Consider the following 20717-nt stretch of genomic DNA (forward strand, 5'->3'; position numbering starts at 1 on the left):
GATGGAATAATGGATGTAGCTGAAAAGAGGACGGAGCTTCCTGTCTTCACCGGTCATTGGGCAGAAGGCCTGCAGAAAGACCCCAGACTGGGATTTGAACTGAAGATCGTTTTGCTGCATGACAACAGTGTTACCAACGACTCCACTGTGCATCCACTGCAAAAACACAAAACATTAAGTATTGTATGTCTAGTTGCTAGTGCAAATATCTTAGTTATCTTAAAATAAGACAAAACTAATTTTTCAGAAGGATTTAGGAGCTTTGTTTAAGTCAGTAATCCCTTACTATTGATTTAAAAAAGTACTTGTTCCACTGGCAGATTATTTCATGTGTAACGACATTTTTTCCCATGTTATAAGTGAAATAATCTGCCAGTGGAACTAGAACTTTTTCATCAACATTAAGGAATTATTGATCTAAGATGAGCTCTGATAACTTGCAGAGAAAGTTACCTGTGAGTTAGTTTTGTCTTATTTCATGTGTACTAATATTTTGCACTACATAATAGAAACTAAACCAAAAACATGTACGATTTTGTGCTTTTTTTAATTTCCTCAGTAAATATTTTGATAAAAAATCTTTTTTTGTTTTCAGACAATTTTCAAGAAATATACTAATAATGGCATAATAATGCAAGTGCATTATTGCATTAATGCCCTTTCAAATACCAATAAACTTTAACTTTGTAAAGAACACTGAACAGGTGAACACTTTGGAGTGACTGAATGCCTTGTTAAGGTGCTGTTCATTACACGGATGTGTGCTTAGCAACACGACCATGTGGTGTGCACACAGCAGGTAACTAGATCCTGTCCTCATTATCGGAGACTCCTTTCTGCACGAAGCAGCCAAAATGGGTCCTGAATTTCTCTCCCAGTTTACAGCAGCCATTTTACGCCTGAATATACAGTTGCCTAAATGGTTAGTGCAAAGTTCACAGGAAATGACAATGCACTTTTGGGCATGCTGTAAACACATTCCCTCACAACAATAGTGAAAAAAGTGATCTCAAGGATCCTCTCTTTCCCATGATTTCTCTTTTTTCATTGTGCGTTTTTAGGGTTAAGTCTGTTTGCTCCCTGGGACTCAGGAATTTTTAATAACTTGCTCAGAGGATTTGTGTCCATGGCAGAAATGCCAAACAGGAATCAATACCTGACCCAGTAGTTGCTAAACTACCTCAGTCCTTTATTACCTGTAACTATATGCCTTTTAAAAAACACTTTCCTTTAGTGTCATATGACTTCTAAAGGATGTCTCGTCTTTATCTGTACAATATAAAACTCCTGATTTCTGCAGCCTCTTACCAAAGGACAAGGCCATGTGGAATGTAAGTGCAACTATGCTGTTGAGCAACTTAAGCTTTTGATGTTTGGCTAATGAATGCAATACGTATTGTGAAATGTTTTTCTTTGAAAGATTGTGAAAATAGCATGATTCCTTTTCCTTTTTAAATGGTTTCATTTTTGGTGTTAATATGAAGTATGGAGGTCTTTGCACACTGACGAATAGCAGATGACTTTAAGTTGGATGGCTGAGATCAGAAGATCTCAGTTATATATATATAATATAGATTATTTAGAAAGTGATATTTTGTTTATATGTTGGCTGTTATAGTTTTAGATTAAAGATCGTATTTCAGCATGTGTCCAGTTTTTAAAGGCGTTGTTCATTGTTCTGTTTATTCATTGAACCGGTTTATTGAAGACAACTGAATTCTTGGTGACGACGCAAAAATTTGTTTTTTGTTTTATAGAGAAAAGTTAATAAAAACTGCTTAAAGTGCAACCATTGGAGTGAGTTTAAGGAACATCAAATGGCCACAAAAATGCAAAAACAAAGCAAGTGGTGAGACTCCTCACTAGCCGGTTTTTTTTTTTTGTGGTGCAAATCTGTCTGTAAAATACAAAGTCTTAAGGAGGACTCTCTGGCCTATTTGAGAAATGAGGCCAGTGCAATTCTTTAGAATTATTCAATTTATTACATCTTTTCAATGATTTATAAGTCAATACTCGGTTAAAAAGGACTAAAACGCAAGACTGATCAGGCAGAGAGTGAAGAAGACTGAAAGTACAGCTGGGTTACGTAATCGCAAATAAAGGTAATAAAGAAATCAAGAGCATAAGACAAGAGCATAGTGCAGAACGGCACAAACTGTGACGGTGAGTAAAAGGAAAAGCAGAAAGCACGACTAACTGGAAGCAGCAAAGGAGACGAGTTCACAGTCTGACAGGAGGCAAAGATGAGGAGGGGGTCATTTCACAAGAACCAGAGGGGATTTTCCAGTCATGACCATTGATGTAAGTTTCACCAAAAAAAACAGCAATACAATTTTCCCAACCGTGGTATCAGTCATGGTTAGTTAATCCTGAGTCATTTTTTAAAATTCATAGTCAGAAATGGCTCTAAAAATGTGCTATTGTCTTCAATAACTAAGAACTATTTTCTTTTTAGCTACCTACTAGCTAAATTATTAGCTACCTTTGAGACTGGAGATCAGGCTTGTACCTAAATTATTTTCAGGATTTAAGTCACTAACTTGGTAACCAATTAAAAAAGAAAAAGACTCATTTGAGAACAAACCTAAACTGACCGATTCAACACATAGAAAACAAATCAGGCCTTTTCTTTCATGGTTGATGTTAATGACAGGCCATAACTCCTTTCTTTTTAAAAGTAGATCATTACTTGTTAATCTGTCTAATGCATTCTGCAGAGTGTAACTACAAATTGTGTTGATTTGTTCTTCAGATTTGAGAACAAACCTAAAGACTAATGAGCTGCTTAAAGCTCATTTGAACAGATTCAGGTATTGATTAAAGGCCAGTTTCCCCTGCAGTGGGTCACCACTGGTTACTTAAACATATCAGTAGTTGTTCAAGCTCTTTCTCCCCTTTATGTTTCACTTCTAAACTTATTCTGTTTTTAAATTTTTTTTCTTGACTTTCTGTCTGACTTAGCATGGCTTGGCATACCTTGGTCTCTGTGACTTTTGTTGCCTTTCCCGATTAATGATTGTTAATTTATCAGCCTACTGATAAGCAAACACAGACAAGTATTATTCCATTCACATTTCAGTGGTTTAATGTTGTAGTTATCCAGTGACTGTGCATGTTTTATCTGTTCACATCTATAAAATATGAACCCAAACGCCATCAAAAATGAGACATAAGACTTTAAATGACTTAATGGGGCCAAGTTTTGTCAGTGGTTTTATCCAGTACTGCTATTTTTATTTTTTAATTTTAGAATCTTATTTAAACGTGTATTTTATTCACGCAGATGTTCACTTTGATTTTTGCTTATGGGCCTGCTCCTGATTGAAATCAACATTTCAAAACTGTCGAGCCCAAACTAATTTCTAATGCGTCATTTTCCAGGAGCTGAAAGTCTTCCAACATTTTGAAGTTGTTCACATGCTTGTTAAGTAACTTCCCTTTGGCTTCTGTTAAAGAAAAACAATCCTAAACTCATGGAGTCAACCTGCATACCAACAATTCTGGCCTCTTGTAAAAATACTTAAATTATCTCTAAAGGGGCTTTACTTGTCACAAAAACTCAGTGAGTCCTAATTTCTTTTAGTTTAATCTGAAAAGAATTAAAGTAAAGAAAATATACCACACAGACAGACTGAAAATGGTGTTTTAGAGAAGCAACAAAATGAATCCCAGAAGGTTTCTGTTTGAACATTTGCCATATTTTGGCCTGTTTGTTAAAGACGAACAGTCTTTGTCATGAGACTGTTTACACACTGCAAAAACACAACATCTGACCAAGTATTTTGGTCTAGTTTATTGTGCCAATATCTTGGTGCACTTGAAACGAGACAAAACTAATTCACAAGGAACTTTTTATCAAGTTAGATGATCTTGTTTTGAGTAAATCATGTAACATTCATTTAAACAAAGTACCAGTTACACCAGTAGATTATTTCACTTCTAACAAAACATTTTCCTCATGTTATAATGGAAATAATCCACCATTGGAAATAGAACTTTATCATCAGCATTGAGAAATTGACATTTGCACTAGAAACTAGACCGAAAATACTTAGTATGATTTTATTTTTGCAGTGTCCCTATTGATTTTTTTGGTTAGTTTTATTTTATTTTTTTCAATCATGTATCATTTTTCCTTCCATTCTGTAATATTTTGTGTAGATGAGGCATGTTTGTTCTCCACTGTTTCCTCATTTGTTTATCATACATTATTCAACATGCTGTTATGAATGACTCTGAAAAAGGTGAAAACAGCGACCTGAGACACCCAAACGCCATCAAAAACAAGAGCTTAAAAGACTTTAAATGACTTCTCAAACTGGTTGGTTTAAAGGTTTTATTTGCTGTTGTCATTTTTATTTTTCAATTTTAGAATCTTATTTAAACAATGTTCTGTATTTTATTCATGCAGCTGTTCACTTTGAGACACTGTTTTCAAAGCTAAAGCTACTTTTCTGTCTTTTAAGAAATGCTTTGCTTTCTTTGTCCAGGCTGAGATGGTGATGGAGCCCGAAAGTCCGTCGAACAACGTCCAAGATCTTCCGCGCTCCTATCTGCTGTCCATCACCCTAAAGGAAGGACGCAACCTGGTTATCAGAGACCGCTGTGGTAATGACTCCATCCTGCTGCTAATAAACAAACTGAAGTGGACGGTGCCGTGACCCGCTCAACCGTTCCCCGTTTGAAACTTTGTCCTTCTGCAGAATAATGACACACATTTCAACAGACTTTAGGAAGAAGGAGTTAGTGCTCAGTTTGGTATTTGCATACGTTTTGGAGGTGAAAAGATTTCGAAAAAGCAGATACCCTCCCCCCCAGATAATCTTTTAAACAGCCGTCTGAGCCAGAATGTGATGCCTTTATCTTTTCAACAAGGAAACTGCGTTGATAAGGAAGCAAATGAACATAAATAGAGAAGTTTGATGGTGGAAATATGAAGTGTTTAGTTCCTCACGAGCATACATAGAATGGGACCTACTCATTCTCATATATGCCTTTATGGCATCTATCCCACATATCAGTCACTTCCAGTTGAGTGTTTTTGACACCCGTCTGTTTTTGAACTGCTTTGACACTTGCATGGCTGGACCGGTGAGTAGGAGCAAATATTGATTATTTATTCTTCCAGCCTGTTTGCTTCTCGTGTGACGTGAGCCAATCGTCTGAATCCATTGTACGGGACATTCGAACCTCTCTGAAAATACTGGCCTCCTCGCGATTGGTGCGCCTTTTCTGCTTCCACCGCCACCGCTTAGTTTGCTCTGCCTCGTTTCCTTCACAGGGGCCAGGAATGCTCGTTTGAATACAGGTGCCATTGAGTCGAGGATCAACAAAGACACCTGGGTGTTAGGCATGCTGCATGGTTCTTGCTGCACCTTGGCAGATCTGCATACAGCTCAAACATACAAGAACCTGTTTCAGCCACACCCAGCACTGAATACCTCAGGTTCCTGGGACGCATTTGAATTAATTTTCCCTCGATTCCCCGGGTGTTTGTTTACACGTGAACACACAGGGTGAAGGTAGCGTAGGAAATGAAGATGGGTTTGTTTCTATACAGTGTTGGTAAAAAAAAAAAAAAAGAAAATGAGTTTTCTTTTTTTTAAAGCATTAAGGATATTTTTTCTATTTTGATCAGATTACAGACACAAACATTTGAGTCGTTTACTACTGATTTTAAGATGCACGTTAAGCAGAGCCAGACGTGATCAAGCCTAAAAAGCAGATAAGCCGTCGAGTTAAATAAGTCAGACAAATCCTGGGTGTTGCTTTTTCAAGACAAACGCTCGGTACAATAGACCATGTCTAGCAAACCTGTTCATACTCAAACTGTTTTTCATGATGTCACATTACCATATTAAAAATCTATGTACTTTATTTCAGTTTCCTTGTCGCCCAACACTAAGCTGTGCATAAAGTAGAGTAAAAATGATACAGAGCTATTTACATTGTTTTTTTTGTTGTTGTTTTTTGCAAATATCTGACAAGTACGCACACAGCAGACAAATGCAACCTAAATCTGCTTTTTTGTGTTCATATGTGACACATTTTCGACTTTTCCACAGGTCATGCTGCGTCGTATCTCGGCATTCATATCATTGATTACATCTGTCATAATTTTGCGCTAGAACAAGCCAAACACTGTGAATCCAGACATAAACAATGACTGAAAATTATGTTTATGAACTTCTGAAAGACGTCTGTCACTGAAGCTCATCACATCAACACACTCTGACTTCCCTGCAGAAGTTGCTATCAATGCTCCACAAAAGGCCAAAATCGATCCATAAACAGCTCCATCCATTATTACTTCCATAATCAGTGCGCTGCTGCATGACGTCAACGTTCTTCTTCTGCACATACGGGTCGCTTTGCGGACGTAAACAGTTCACACACACGTCTGATTGCGGTTGGGTTCAATTAGTAGTTAAAAAAACACATAATTGATAAAATACCAATAAAATCTGCTCACTTTTGTGTGAATACATTGAAAAACATAAAAATAAATAAATAAAAGTTGTAGCTAATGATGGAAATTGTTCATTAAGGTGTTTGACAACAAATGTCATCTGGGAACTGATGCATCTGCTCTCAGAGGATTGACTAAGCAACAGATAGTTGCATAACACTCCTTATACGACCTCACTAACATCAGCTTTTGCTGAACTTTGAGTCCATCATTGGGTTAGTACTGAGCAACAGGAGGCAGCATGGCAGGTTTTAGGCCAAATGCATTTTGGCCTAAAACAACAAACCAACTTTCCTATTGGCACTTGCCGATCTGTGAAAGGTTCTCCAACCACGATTGGTTGGTGGCAGCCCCCACTCTTTCTCACATAGCTGACAGAGCCATCACGATTAGCTTGGAGGAACTTCTGAAGTGAAAGTATCATAAAACAACGAGAAAATACTACATCCATACAAATGTTGGCATGAACTCCAAGTTTGGCCTCCTGCATGTGAAACCGAGTTCAAGACGAGCAATCACACATAATTAGCGTTTTGAACTGCCATCAGGTTTCATGCGGCTGAAGTTTAGTTGGCTTTTAGAGCAGGAAGTTGTGGTCCTGCTGCCTGGGGAGGAAAGAAAAAACCCCCACATCCTCCACACACACATGAGAAATAAAGTGAGCAGGCCAGGCCACCTCTTTACTGGAAATTGGTACATTTCCTTGTAAATATATTATATAGACAATAGAGCTGTGAATAACTTTATATAAACATAATGAAACAAAAGCAGGTCTGTGTTTGTTGGGGTTTCTGTGTTTTTAGGTCAAGTCTGTTTTTAACTTCATAATGAAAAGTAGATTTATGAAGCCAAAACAGCTGGATGAAAGCATTGAGTCTGAGTGCAATTGTTAATTTCAGATTCTCAAATATCACAGACAGCAAAAAACACAAAGTCTCACTAAGGATTTTTGGTCTACTTTTATAGTCAAATATCTTAGTTTTGCCTTATTTCAAATGTACTAACTTTCACACAACTTTTCATCAAGATAAAGCAGCTTGTTTAAGTCAATAATTCCTTGATGTTGATGAAAAAGTGCTTGTTCTATTGATTAATTATTTCGTACAGAATATTTGCATTAGAAACTTGACCAAAAATACCTTAAAAGATTTTGTGTTGTTGCAGCCTTAATTTACAATTTCAAAAATGTCTCCTCTCACCCTCTTTCTATTTTTTTCGTGTGTGTCCTAAAATGCTCTTTAGGTACCAGCGACCCTTACGTGAAGTTCAAGTTTGACGGGAAAAGCATCTTTAAGAGCAAAGTGATCCAGAAAAACCTGAACCCTGTATGGAACGAGTTCTTCGCCGTGCCAGTAAAGGATCTGAACCAGAAGATTTACGTCAAGGTAACGCCTCGTTCGCAAGTCAGTCGTAGGGATCAGCTGGAACTCGTTCGTAAAGGTCAACACGCTGCTTGGCCTCTGTTGAGTTATGTCACTTTTAGCTGTGTGGGAATTAAATGTTTCAATAAGCAAACTGAATAAGACACGTTATAAAAAAGCAACGCTTGGTTAGCACATTAGCTCTGCAGACTAACAATTGTTTCCACAGTCAGTGTTGTGGGTGAAGTTCAGCAACTGTGACTTCCCGTGTTGTTCCTCGGGGTTAACACTTTGTTTTCTGTTATGACACAGGTGTATGACAGCGATCTGACTACAGATGATTTTATGGGCTCAGCCTCCGTTCTCCTGAGTGATTTAGAAATTGACAAGTAAGTGTCATGAATTATGAGTGCAGTGAATGTCTGAGGGGCGTAGTCTTGGTGTGAACTTGGTAGAAACTTATCTTTCATTCATAACAGCGTTTGCCAGTAAAAATGGGGAAACACCTTTGGCAGTTTCAGTGTATTTGCCTGTGTAGTTAGAATCCAGATAAATGGTGCCCCCTGGTGGGCTTTTCTGAGGATGTTCAATCATGTGTTACCATTTATTATCACTTCTTTGTCAACAAAGAAGTCGTAAATTTTGTGAGTTGTGAATTATCTTTCACAGTTGTGAATTATCTTTGCATTAAGATGTTTTATCCCATTAAGTTTACTCAAATAGCCTCAGAAGTTTATTTCAGAATCAAAGAGAAAGTCAGTTTTTCTTCTTTAAGGGAACTACAATTCCTATACTGTTATATTTTAAACTATAAAATGAGCAAATGTAAAATCAAAAATACATTTAAACATGATATTTTATGATGGAGTAGATCAAATAAAGTTTTTTCCCCCCTCTAAATTCCTTCTAACTTTTGACATAGGGTACAGAGCAAAACCTTAAGGTATTTTTATTTTTGATTTTATCTGATAGATGAACACAAATAGTCCACATTTTTAAAGTGGAAGGAAAAGGATGCAAAGTTTTCAAAATGCTACAAAAATAAATCTTAAAAGTTTGGCTCGCATAAGTATTTATCTACTTCTCCATCCCTAAATAAGATGCAGCGCAAAAAAATGAGCAAAGAATGTACCATTCATTATATGAATATTGTAAATAGCAAACCTACATTTTCCAGCAGGACAACTATTGGTTTTGTACTCTTGGTTTGATTTGTTTGTACTTCTCTTAAACTGTTTAACCTTTTATTGACCTTTTCCTTAGGCCCAATGAACTGTCGCTCACGCTGAATGACCCAAACACTCTGGAGGAAGATATGGGCTACCTGCTGGTCGACATGACAATCTCCTACAGAAACGGAAGCAGCAAGAAAGGCATTGTATGGCAAGCCCTTCATGTATTGACTGCATGTGTTCTGGAAGTAGAAATGTCTGTTTACGTTCGATCTACCACCAATCAGGCATGGTGGAAAAAAAGCACAACTATTCTGTTGTTTGTTTGTTTTTTGCTTAATGTTTAAAAAAACAATCCTTAATAAAGGTTTAGTCTATCATTAAAGTTTTTATCAATAGACTTTGAAGCAATGTTTGTTTGACAGAAGTAACCCAAGTGGAAATATTACATTATGTTCAAAGACACAGTGGTAAAAAACCAAACCTCTAATAAGAACTAATCCATCCATCCATTTTCTTTACACCCTTGTCCCTCAGTGGGGTCGGGAGGGTTGCTGGTGCCTATCTCCAGCTAACGTTCCGGGCGATTAATTTTGTAAACTGTCCTGATACATAAAACCTTAGATTTGGGAGAAATTGTGCTTTTTTAAAATTGTGTCTGTTTGAATCTGTTTTTATTTTATTTTAAATGTTTTCTGTATGGCTTACTAACCTCAGTGCCATTTTGTTTTGCACTTAACATGCATGCTCCTGTCAGCAGAAGTGGTCCAGAAAACGAAGTAGTAGGGTAAGGCATGGTGGAGGGAACACACTGGACAGACAATAAGCAACAATCAACTCGGTCAGCTTTATGACGGGTATCTGCCAAAAAAAAACACACACACAAAAAAAAACACAGAATCAGCAATAAAAAGCTCAAGAGAACAATCATGTTTGGCTTTACCTCATTCTGATCAGACATGCTCGAAATTAAAGAAACAGTGTCAGCTACTGTCTGTATTTTGGCAGATATCTTTTAATGTAAAATGTGTCTTTCTGTCACAAGAGGGCAGCAAATTACCATAATTTAGGGCATCTGTCTCTAGCTAAGATGTGATAGATGTATGCAATCACACCTTTTTGTACCAATTTTAATTTGGTTTTCTCTTTTAATCTGTGTGTGTATTTGAAATACAAGTCTGCAAATTGATCAATAATCTTTCTTCCATATTAACCTTTAGCCAGTAGATTTTCTTCTACATTCAACGTTCCACTTTTAAGAACAAAACATTGTCACACATTTTATGCTCTGTAGTTTATTAGCACAAGAGACAATTACAAACCTCCTCCTGACCACAGTGGAGAAGAAGTCTGACCGTTGTGTTCTGAATTCACCGTGACGAAGGGGTGTTAAACTCTCAGCAGTTTCTAAATGCATGTCTTGTGGCTTCTCTTGCTGCTGGCTTAGCATAGTGCATGAATCTGTTGTTACAGCATGAGACGGTCTTCTTGTGGTCTTCTTGAGACTATGTGCATGCACATTAACTACACTCTTGTTTATGTAACTTGTGTAACTGGACAGGTGTACATGATGCAGTGTGGAAGATTTTCTGCTTTAGCCAGTGTCAGAACAGTAACGTCAGCTGTTCATCACCTGGCAGACAGAGAGGGTTTGTGATCGTCATCAAGCTAGGCGGGATCCTCTGTGTTTGATGACTTTTACTTTTAAAAAACACTTTCACAGTGTCATGATGTCAAGGTGACGGTATAATGTTATCTGATTCAGGGATGTCCAAAGTGTGGCCCATTAGCCATTTGTGGCAGTAGAGGCAGAGGGACATTTCGTTTTATTTTCCATGGTGTTTTCACACCTCGTAGACTTGGATTGATTTCACACTCTTCTGTGTCAAACAATCCAAACCAGTTGAAAAACATGTTCCCTTCCTCACCTGCGGTGGCACTGCACCAAGAACCACTGAAGGAAACAACAGAAAAACCTCTAAAGAAGACATGAGTTCAACTTCGTCCTTCACAAAATGTAAACAACACAGGAGTGGTGTCAGTTGCAGGAAGAGTCATTTTTCCAGCTAGCGCTACACTCATGCATTTGGTTTGGTTGTTTTTAGCCAGAATGCTATGCACTGTAGTCCACTTCCTGCTTTTGGAGCTGGCTCTGGTCCACTTGCATCCACATACGCATTCGAACTGCACCAGAGTTCAATTTAATAGAAGGATTTTAGGTGGACCAGAGTTTGATTTTACATCGGTGCCTTTTCCAACAAACCGGACTTTCTAAGCCAACAAATTAGAGTTTGATTAAAATAGACTAAGTAGTGACTGCTTCCTTATGATGTTATTTTCACACTCAGAAACATTCTTAAGATAAAAAAGTATTAGGTGCAACACGTGAATTTAATGAGTACATTTTAGTCGGCCTATGTAATTAGTTAACCAGGTAATGCGGCACGTTGCTTATAGCTCACTGCCTGTCGTTTTAAAACACTGTTATGTTCTTAACAGTGATGGGTGATGCATCTTTGGTTTCCATACTGTGACTATTTGTGTTTTTCATGACTGATAGAAAAAATCCATCTGTGAGGAAGAAATCTAGAAGAGAATAGAGGTAAACTTTTGTTCGGGTAATCAGCTCTGGTTCGGCTTATGACTTTTTCTGTTGGGTGTCAGGGATAATAAAATTAATTAAGCTTACCTTAATGATGGATTCTTTAAAATCCAAAATGTGAATCAATGTCCACAAAAATTTGACAGGTTTTATTTTTTTTTTTTTGCGAGGTGTTTATGATAAAAATATCATTTTCAGTAGGCTGGTTTCTCATTTGTTTCTATCTTTTCTGATCCTATCTCTGCTGTTTATGTGCCTTTCTTGGATATTTAATTTAGCTTGATTTTTTTGTTAGTTATATCTTTTGTTCTCTCTCCTGATTTCCATCCTTCTTCAAACACTTTCCCCCATTTTTCTCATTCGGATGCCGACCTCCTCTTACAGGGAGGGCCTTCCCAGAACTCTCAGTTGTCGGATTCGATGAAGAAGAGTCAGATCTGGACGTCGCTTGTCTCGGTGACGCTGGTTGAAGGTCGGGGGTTGAATTTGGACGGTCAGACAGGTGATCTCTTTGTTCGCTTCAAACTCGGAGAGCAGCAGTTTAAAAGCAAGGTACAAAATAAACCATCTCTTCCATAAATGTCTTTCTCCTCGTTTGTTTTGTTTCTCCTTTCTGTTGGTCTTTTTTTCCGTTTTGTTCTTTCCCCCTTCATGCAAACCCCTACACTATCGCTAAGTGCTTTTCTAATATAATTTGTAGGAAATTAAAGTGTTTTTCTTTATGTTTTATGTGTTTTTTTATTCAGAATCACTGCAAAGTGACCAATCCTCAGTGGAGAGAGAGATTCACTATGAGACAGTTCCTGCAAGTCCCTCAAATCCTGGAGGTGGAGCTCTGGTCCAGAGAATCACGAAGGAACGAGGAGCGTTTGGCAATGTAAGACTCTACTCCTCAAGTTATTATTGTTATTATTTCAAAAACTATTAATTCAGCTGCCTTTCCACTGCTACCCTAAAATGAAATGGAGTGTAAACTGTTGCCTTTGGGATTCAGGAACACAGTCAGGGAGGGGGTCATTGAAGTTAAAGACAGTTTAGGTTAAAAAGCAGAATCCTACATTTTGAACACCTCTGTTCACTCTATTACAGTGTTTCTCAACCTTTTTTGGGCCAGCGCCCCCCCCACCCTTTATCCAGGTCCCTCACCGCCCCCCACCAAAGAATTTGTAGGCTACTTTGCACTGACCATTATTTTATCATTAATATTACTATCACTATTGTAGATGTTTTGATTTTTATGCTTGTTTCTGTATTTATCATCAAAAATAATTTCCCAGAGAACAAAAAAGCCATGGGAATAGAAATTATTTTCACAGGTGTCTATGAAAAATGCAACGAACATTCAACTTAAAATTTGTAGGCCTAACCGCAGCCAATCAGAGTGGACAAATATTCTTATTCTGTGTCATTTTCTAGTTGTTAAATATTCCACAAAATGACCAGATAAAAGATGTACAACATGCCAGTTTAAACTTTGATCTATTTGCAAAACGACTGAGCTCTGCAACATTAAAACATGGACAGAACTGTAACTACATTAATCATAGCTCTTCTTTTCTTCAGTGTTTGTCAGTTTCTGGTGGTGCAGCTCTGTGCTGCCTTCAGGAGAATGGGACATCAGACTATCATCCATAAAACTTCATCCACATGGCATTTACTGTGCAAACTAGAGCTTTCAGGAGGGGCATCACTTATTTATTGACGCTCACCATCAGTAATCTTCTGCTGCGCCGCCTAATCGTCATCATGTGTTGATTTTTCACTGTTCAGCATCGGATTTTCCATTTTTATGACAAATATAAAACAGAGTTTGTCACTCCGTTTTATGTCCCACTTCTCCTGTTTCAGAGTTTTGCACAATGTGCGCGTCGTCTTTTTTTTTTTTTAACCCCCTAAGGTGCGCAGCGGTTGGGAAGCGTATCGATGGGGAAAAGGCAGACTGACATAAACCTTTTAAAACAACGGAAACAATCTTGGTATTCTGATTATTGAAATTTAAAAGTGCTGTGGTACCGTTGTTCTATCACACCCGTTTCATACCGGACCGCTATAAAATGAACAATCTCTATCGTTGTAACACCCATGGAGGGATTTCTTTATTTAAATGGGTTAATTTTTCAGAGGGATATAAAGTGAGGGCAGTGGCACAACTACACATTATTCAGGTGGATGCGAAAACATAGATCTAATGTGATTCTAATGTGTTCTTCTGAATGTGTATTAACACAATTTTTGTTAAAAAATCTGGGTGCACATATCCAAAATGTGTGCTATAATATAGATTTTGGAAAATTAAATGTACAGGATTAGCATCAATTGGGGTGGTTAGAAATTAAACAACCACCTGTTACGTTTCCAAGAATCCATATTTTGTTTGCTTTATACTTTTTTTTTACTTTTATTGTTTTTATTATTTTGACATTTATGTATGTATAATACAAATATAACACTAATTAATTTAAAATAAATCCAAAATAATTATTTATGCCTCTATTTTTTTGAATATTTTGCTCACACTGCTGAACCTTTGCTTCTTTAATCACCCTAGCTTTTCACTTCTGTAATCAAACTGCTCCGTGTGTGTATGTGTGTGTGTGTATGTGTGCGTGCGTGCGTGCGTGCGTGCGTGCGTGCGTGCGTGCGTGTGTGTGTGTGTGCCCGTCCAGGTGTGAAGTGGACCTGTCCCAGATCCCGTTGAACACGCGGGCGTTGTTTAAGGAGTCCCTGAGTCCCAACAGAGGAACCTTGGTTTTCCTGATCACACGAAACACATGCAGCGGCGTCTCCATCTCCGACCTGAGCGCCGCGCCGCTCGATGAGCCGCAGGAATTGAAGAACCAGAAGGAGAACTATGTCAGTATCCAGACTGTGCACTTCACCACCCACCTACTCTTCTGCTGTTCACACTCTAAACACTTCATTTAAAACACCTCTGGAACTCCGTTTGTTGCCTGAACAATCTTGTTCTTTTGGACTGAAAACATGACTGGTTGAATCTATTGATCAATCAACCAAATTTTATTTGTTTAACACATTTCAGCAACAAGGCATTTCAAAGGGCTTTACATCATAGAAGCACAATGTCGTGCAACATAAAATCAACAGTTCAAACATTACATTTAGTCAATGTTTCAGTTCAGCTGATGGATGCAGCTTTAGGAAAAGGTGATGGTCATCACAAGTTGCAGGTTTTTGGGATTCAATTGTTGCTTTTTCCAGACTTGATCAGAGTTTTGGGAAATTTCAGGGGGGTTTTGTAAATAAATTTAACAGAATCCTTTTTCTTGAAGAACCATAATTAACAATGTTACAATCATATTTCCTCCTAAATGGTTTTATTACTATTTAAACAAGGAGCAGAGGCAACGTCAGGCCGAGTCAAACCTGTTTAAACTCTTTGACACATTAGCGGTTAGCCACTAACGGTAAATAGCAGCCTCTGTTTGTTTGTTTTTTGTTTTTTTCTGAGAGAAGGTGAATCACTACCTTTAAATTGAAATGGATTTATTTATTTGTATAGAGGAGAATGTTAAATATTAACAAATATCAAACACTTTAACATTTATAGCCAGAGTTCATTTGCAATGTGTGTCCCTACCTGAACGTTCGGTCACATAAAACAGTAAAAACATGATGCAAAATGTGAAATGCAAATAAAGATATACAAACTTGGAAATTTATTAGAGCAGTAATGGAAAAACACTATCAAGGAGTTGAAATTTGGCAGTCATTTCTGACTACGGATCCTTTTTGTTAGTTCGGTTTTAGTTGTGCAGGAAGGGAAGTCTGCATGTTGACCCCACCATTACCCAGAAATGTTTGACCAGTTGAACCAGTAGTTTCAGGAAGAATCAAAAAGTCACTGAACAACATTGGAGACTTCCCAATTTTTTATATTTATTTTTTAAAAACAGCACGGTGATGATCACAGGCATCTCATCCAAACAAAAAAACCAGGGACACTTAATCGATTTCCTAAAATGGGTTTAAAAAGGGTTCAATAAATAAATGATGGAGGTAAAAACTTGAAGGAATTGTTCTGTAGATGGCAGTACATGTTCAGAAAAGGTCTGAAAATAATCATCTGTTTAATTTCAAAGGAAAAAAAGCGGGTTAAATGGTTTTCATGCAGTTTTAAATGGCAGCAAGCAGCAATCATAAAGTGAACTCGGAATAACAACATTTAATAAAGTCCAACCTGGAGGCCGAATGATGTCCCTTTGTAGAAATCAGGAGTATACAACAGGCAGAGAGTCCAGGTTTGTCGTCTGGGTAAACTATACTTGCTCGTGTTTAAAGACAAGAAGGGGGTAACTACTGTTTTGGAGAAAGCACCCTATTGCAATCTGCTTAAACGTTGTTGGGAGAAGCTTTCACGTCAACTATTATAGGCGCTTGTGAGTGTCAGATTTGCAAGGCTAGTTACACTTAATGCCTAAAAGTATGAATTTAATTGCAGGGACTTGAATGTTGCTTGTAATCTGTCACAGGGAGTATTTATTTGGGTTGACTGTCAGCTCCATGTATGGAAATGTTGTGAAAACTTTGTCCTGATTGAAGGTTTGATGGGAGAAGAGAGATGCAGAAGAGAGAACTCGCTAATGTTGCATGACCAAGATGTCTTTGGTTATAGAAACAGAAAGGGTTTTTTTTTTATTATTGTATGTAATAATACATCAAAACCATTCACTGCAAGACAAACAAACAAAAAAAAAAACCTGACTGAGTATTGTTGGTGTAGTTTTTAGTGCAAATATCTTAGTTCACTTGAAAGAAGACAAAACTAACTTACAAGTAACTTTTCATCAAGACAAGTAAATAACTTCTTTATTGATGAAAAGGTCCTTCTTCTACTGCCAGGTTATTTCACTGATAACAAGACATGTTTTCCATGAATGGAATTAGCATTTTTCATCAATAATAAGGAATTATGTACTTAACAGCAGCTCTTATATATTTGCTGGAAAGTTACCTGTGCGTTAGTTTAGTCTTTTTTCCAGTATTTGCACTATAAACTAGACAAAAATACTTGGTAAGACTTTGTGTTTATGTAGTGTTGGTAAATCTCTATTAATAACACATTATGATTTAAAGTTTGCTGAGTTTTTTTCCTTTAGTCATTATTAGGGATGCATAGATCCACTATTTTCACTTCTGATGCCGATGCAGGTATCTGAGGTTTAGTATTGGCCAAATTCGATGCAATACAGAAAACTACTACTGTATTTACTTAGAACCTTTCTATTTTTTGAACACAAACATAAATAAACTTCCAAATTAATTTGATCATTGCACGATACCCGATGCAGAATTTTTTTCAATATGGGGAGCAATACAGATATTAATATCGGATCGGTGCATGTCTCTAATCATTATGCTTCTACAGCTCACTCTGTCTGCTTATCATCTCTGTAGAGTTTGCAAAGATCTTTGGCGAACCTGCGAGATATCGGTCTACTTCAAGTCAAAGTCTTCAAGGCCGCAGACCTGATCGCTGCTGATTTAAACGGTATTTACATATTTAGACTTAATTTTATCATTCGCAGTTAGTTTTGTTGTTGTTCCTCTTCAGTGTTTGCTCTCGTCCTCAGGAAAGAGTGACCCTTTCTGCGTGTTGGAACTGGGCAACGACCGGCTGCAGACCCACACAGTCTACAAGAACCTCAATCCAGAGTGGAACCAAGTCTTCACTCTGTTAGTTTGAGTCTCAGATTTAAATAATGACAAACACGACTCTGTTTCCTGCTCCGTCTGTCCCTGACCTCCTTGTTCCGCTCCCACAGGCCTGTCAGGGACATTCATGAGGTCCTCATGGTGTCCGTGTTTGATGATGACGGCGACAAGGCGCCAGACTTTCTAGGAAAAGTTGCCATTCCGCTGCTCTCGGTATGCGTTCGACTCTGACGCAGACAATAGGCCAATCTATTTACACTTTGGGCTTAAATTAAAGTGAAGCGGGTGATAACACCTCAGCAGACGGGAGACTCTGAGATCTAATCCAGCGTGACTGCTGGTCGGGTTCATGGCTGAGTTCAGCACCTCGTGGCCTTTCTGTCCTGCAGATCCAGAGGAGACGACGGGTTGTCTACATGCTGAAGAAGGAGGACTTGGGCCGACTGTGCAAGGGGAGCATCACTCTAGAGCTGGAGGTTATTTTTAACCCTGTAAGTGAAAGTTCAGCCTCTACTTGTGACACAATGAAACGTGAAGGAAGCCTTTGAAACACAAGCTTGATGCCGTCCGATCCTCTGCTGTTTTCTTTCTCGTCAGGTCAAAGCAAGTATAAGAACTTTCCAGCCCAAGGAAAGGGCTTTCATGGAGGATAATCTGAAATTTTCCAAAAAGGTTGGTCCTAGCTTTGACCAAATATTAAAATGATAATTTCCCATACAGACACAGTGCTTGCTAGTGTTTTTTTTTTTAAGTTTACAAATAAAAATCTGACAAGTATGTCCTGTAGTTGTTGTATTCAGTCCTCCCAACGTTAACTTTGTGTAGAACACTTCCTACTGGACCTGCAGCATATTTTAAAAATCCAAAATAAAACACAACAACCAAAAACGATAAATAAAATGGAGGAAAAACACAGAAACCATAAATAAAATGTATTATGATTTCTCTGTAAACAACATTGCTCTTCAAAAAACATAATTATCATCAGAATGGATTTTATCAAGATATTTTTAATTCATCATGCAATTGATTGATTAACTGCTTATTGCGACAGTCTTCAGAATGTTCTAATCTGAACACACAACACAACCAGCATTTCCTGTTGTGTTCATGTGAACAGAAAGGGAACTGCAAGTGGTTTTGCACTAGGCTTTTATTGTGAAGGTTTTCTGTATTCATGGAGACACAGACCCTCACATTATCGTTTCAGCCGCTCTGTCGAGTGTAATCACACCCTTGGAAAAAAAAAAAATTTGGTTAGTCCAATAAAAATTTGAGCTGGTAATTGGTTAAACAGACCAACCAGAACACTCTGAAGAGCACAAAAATCCAGCTAAATGTTTGCTTACCCGCTCTGCTGCTAATAGCAGCAGGAGGAGAGGGCTCTGGTTTCTCTCTCCTGCCCGTCTGCTACAAAACCGGTCTTCATTCAGAATATTGAGAAACCATAATAACTTTGCAATATTGTCAAATATTGTATAACAGCATTGATTATAATTAACCCACATCTTTATTTTCCATCATCATTATGTCCCCAAAACTCTCACTAAGATCAGCTGTTTTCATAAAAGGACGGTGAAAGTCCATCTAAGTAGTTCCAATATAGAGTTGTTCATCTTTTTATACATTGGAGTTTAATGTATTTCTTAAATGTGTGTTTGTTTCTTTAAGTGTCCATTTTATCTTAGTATTTACTCTATATTTGAAAACTTTTGCTGTTCTCAAGTTGAAAAAACTCGAAAATTCAAATGTGCTTATACCGTAATGTATCTATTCTATTCTGTATGATCATTTATATATAGATATATTTTATTATGTTCCTCAACAAACCTCAAACCTTCACAGAACAGCTGAACTTGCACTGAGATTAAATTACACACAATTTTTGAAGAAACTATTTGCATTTAATTTAATTTCAGGGTAACGTTAAAGGAAATGATGCATGATTTCATTTTAAGTTATTTGTTTCCAAGTTTTTATTGCAGAGTGTAACTACACTGCTTTGTGTCGTCAAATCACATAAAATCTCAACAAAACACAAAATGACTTTAGTTCTATCATCAGGAAGGAATCACTTCAATCACTAACAAATCTCGATATAAACAGACTCCAGTCTTTTGTTCTTTGATTAACTTTGAAGAACTGCAGACATTTGTCTAAATTAGCTCCTCTCTGCGTTTTAATTGAGCCCAACGTGGAGGGAATTCTTGCTTGCTGTTCTGCTACATTAGCTTGTGTAAGACAGGGTGCGAGACAGGGTGCCTGACTGTCTGCACTTCCCACAACGACTCATTGTTGTCAGACAATACGTTGCTCACTAGCACCACAAAACTGGCTTCTGTACTGCAGACTGGGCCTGCACCGTGCAGGTCTGCTGTCGGTTTTAATATTCAAAGTCTCCGTTTGCCAAAATCAGGTCAGATTACTGACATTTCTTTACTGACACTGCAAAAACACAACATCTTAACACGCTCTTTTAAGGACAGTTTCTAGTGCAAATATCAGGTTGCTGCCTGAATAAAGACCTAGATATTCATAAATACAACAAGTAATATTGCTGAAGAAGTTTCAAAAGAACTGGCTGGTATGCATAGTTCATACTAGCCAGAATTTATGTTTTCACAATCAAATTTAAAATCTTTAATTTGTGAAATTGTAGATTTTTTTTGTGATTGTCATGAAGGTATTTTTACTCCTATTTGGACAAACTGAAATAACATCATAAAACACACATTTTATACTATTTAAATTCAAGCTGAATTTTTAAGTTTAATGTTAGTGAAAATGTACTTTTAGATCATTTACTTTTTTTTTATTTGGAACCATTTAAAACTTTGAAATGACTTTCCATAAAATTATGTTGAATTATATATTTGAAGTAAAATAAATTATTTTAGTATGACTGACTTAAATTAGTCAAGCTAATCAAATGTAATAAATCAAGTTTAAAAAACTTAATTGAAATGTTACCAATTGAAGCATTTCAGTTCTCCTTTAAGGCCAAACTAACATAAAAGTAACTCTTCAACAAGATATATATATATATATATATATATATATATATATATGCTTGCTATAAGTAAATAGTTCTTGTTGAAAATAGATTTTAAAAAGTACCAGTTCCACTGACAGATTTTTTTCACCTAAGTGAGAAAATCTGCAAGTGGAGTTATTTACTTAAAGGAAGCTTATATATCTTATGTAACATAAAAGAGTTACTTTTATGTTAATTTTACCTTATGTCAAAAGTTATGAGATCTTTACTATTTCAAGAAAACCTGTTTGATGTTTCTCTGATGTTTTCTTGCTGATTGCAAGTCAGATATATCTCACAAAGTCCCACATTAACCAAAGAAAACCAGACCCACAGATGTATTTTTTCTTAATTTTTTTTGACTCCAACTTAATGTGTTTGTCTTCTGTGTGTGTTTTAATAATCC

At 37.1% G+C, this 20717-nt stretch overlaps 1 protein-coding gene across 3 annotated transcripts in view; it reads left to right on the forward strand.

Annotated features, from left to right (window-relative positions):
• mctp2b (multiple C2 domains, transmembrane 2b) overlaps nt 1-20717 on the forward strand; it is a 50044-nt gene that overhangs the window by 17419 nt on the left and 11908 nt on the right. Inside the window, exons 1-14 of one of the 3 annotated variants that reach the window (XM_017303807.1) lie at nt 1241-1331; nt 4491-4608; nt 7712-7854; nt 8143-8219; nt 9094-9208; nt 9763-9789; nt 11989-12156; nt 12351-12481; nt 14271-14457; nt 17020-17113; nt 17196-17298; nt 17388-17490; nt 17667-17768; nt 17875-17949. In XM_017303807.1, the coding sequence (XP_017159296.1) occupies nt 1323-1331; nt 4491-4608; nt 7712-7854; nt 8143-8219; nt 9094-9208; nt 9763-9789; nt 11989-12156; nt 12351-12481; nt 14271-14457; nt 17020-17113; nt 17196-17298; nt 17388-17490; nt 17667-17768; nt 17875-17949 (1452 nt within the window). In that variant the 5' untranslated portion in view covers nt 1241-1322. Of the gene's footprint in view, nt 1-1240; nt 1332-4490; nt 4609-7711; nt 7855-8142; nt 8220-9093; nt 9209-9762; nt 9790-11988; nt 12157-12350; nt 12482-14270; nt 14458-17019; nt 17114-17195; nt 17299-17387; nt 17491-17666; nt 17769-17874; nt 17950-20717 lie in introns of those variants that run through there. The other 2 variants (XM_008404854.2, XM_017303806.1) reach the window with 2 other exon arrangements.

The sequence above is a fragment of the Poecilia reticulata genome, linkage group LG3, assembly GCF_000633615.1.
Source record: "Poecilia reticulata strain Guanapo linkage group LG3, Guppy_female_1.0+MT, whole genome shotgun sequence".
Lineage (NCBI taxonomy): Eukaryota > Metazoa > Chordata > Actinopteri > Cyprinodontiformes > Poeciliidae > Poecilia > Poecilia reticulata.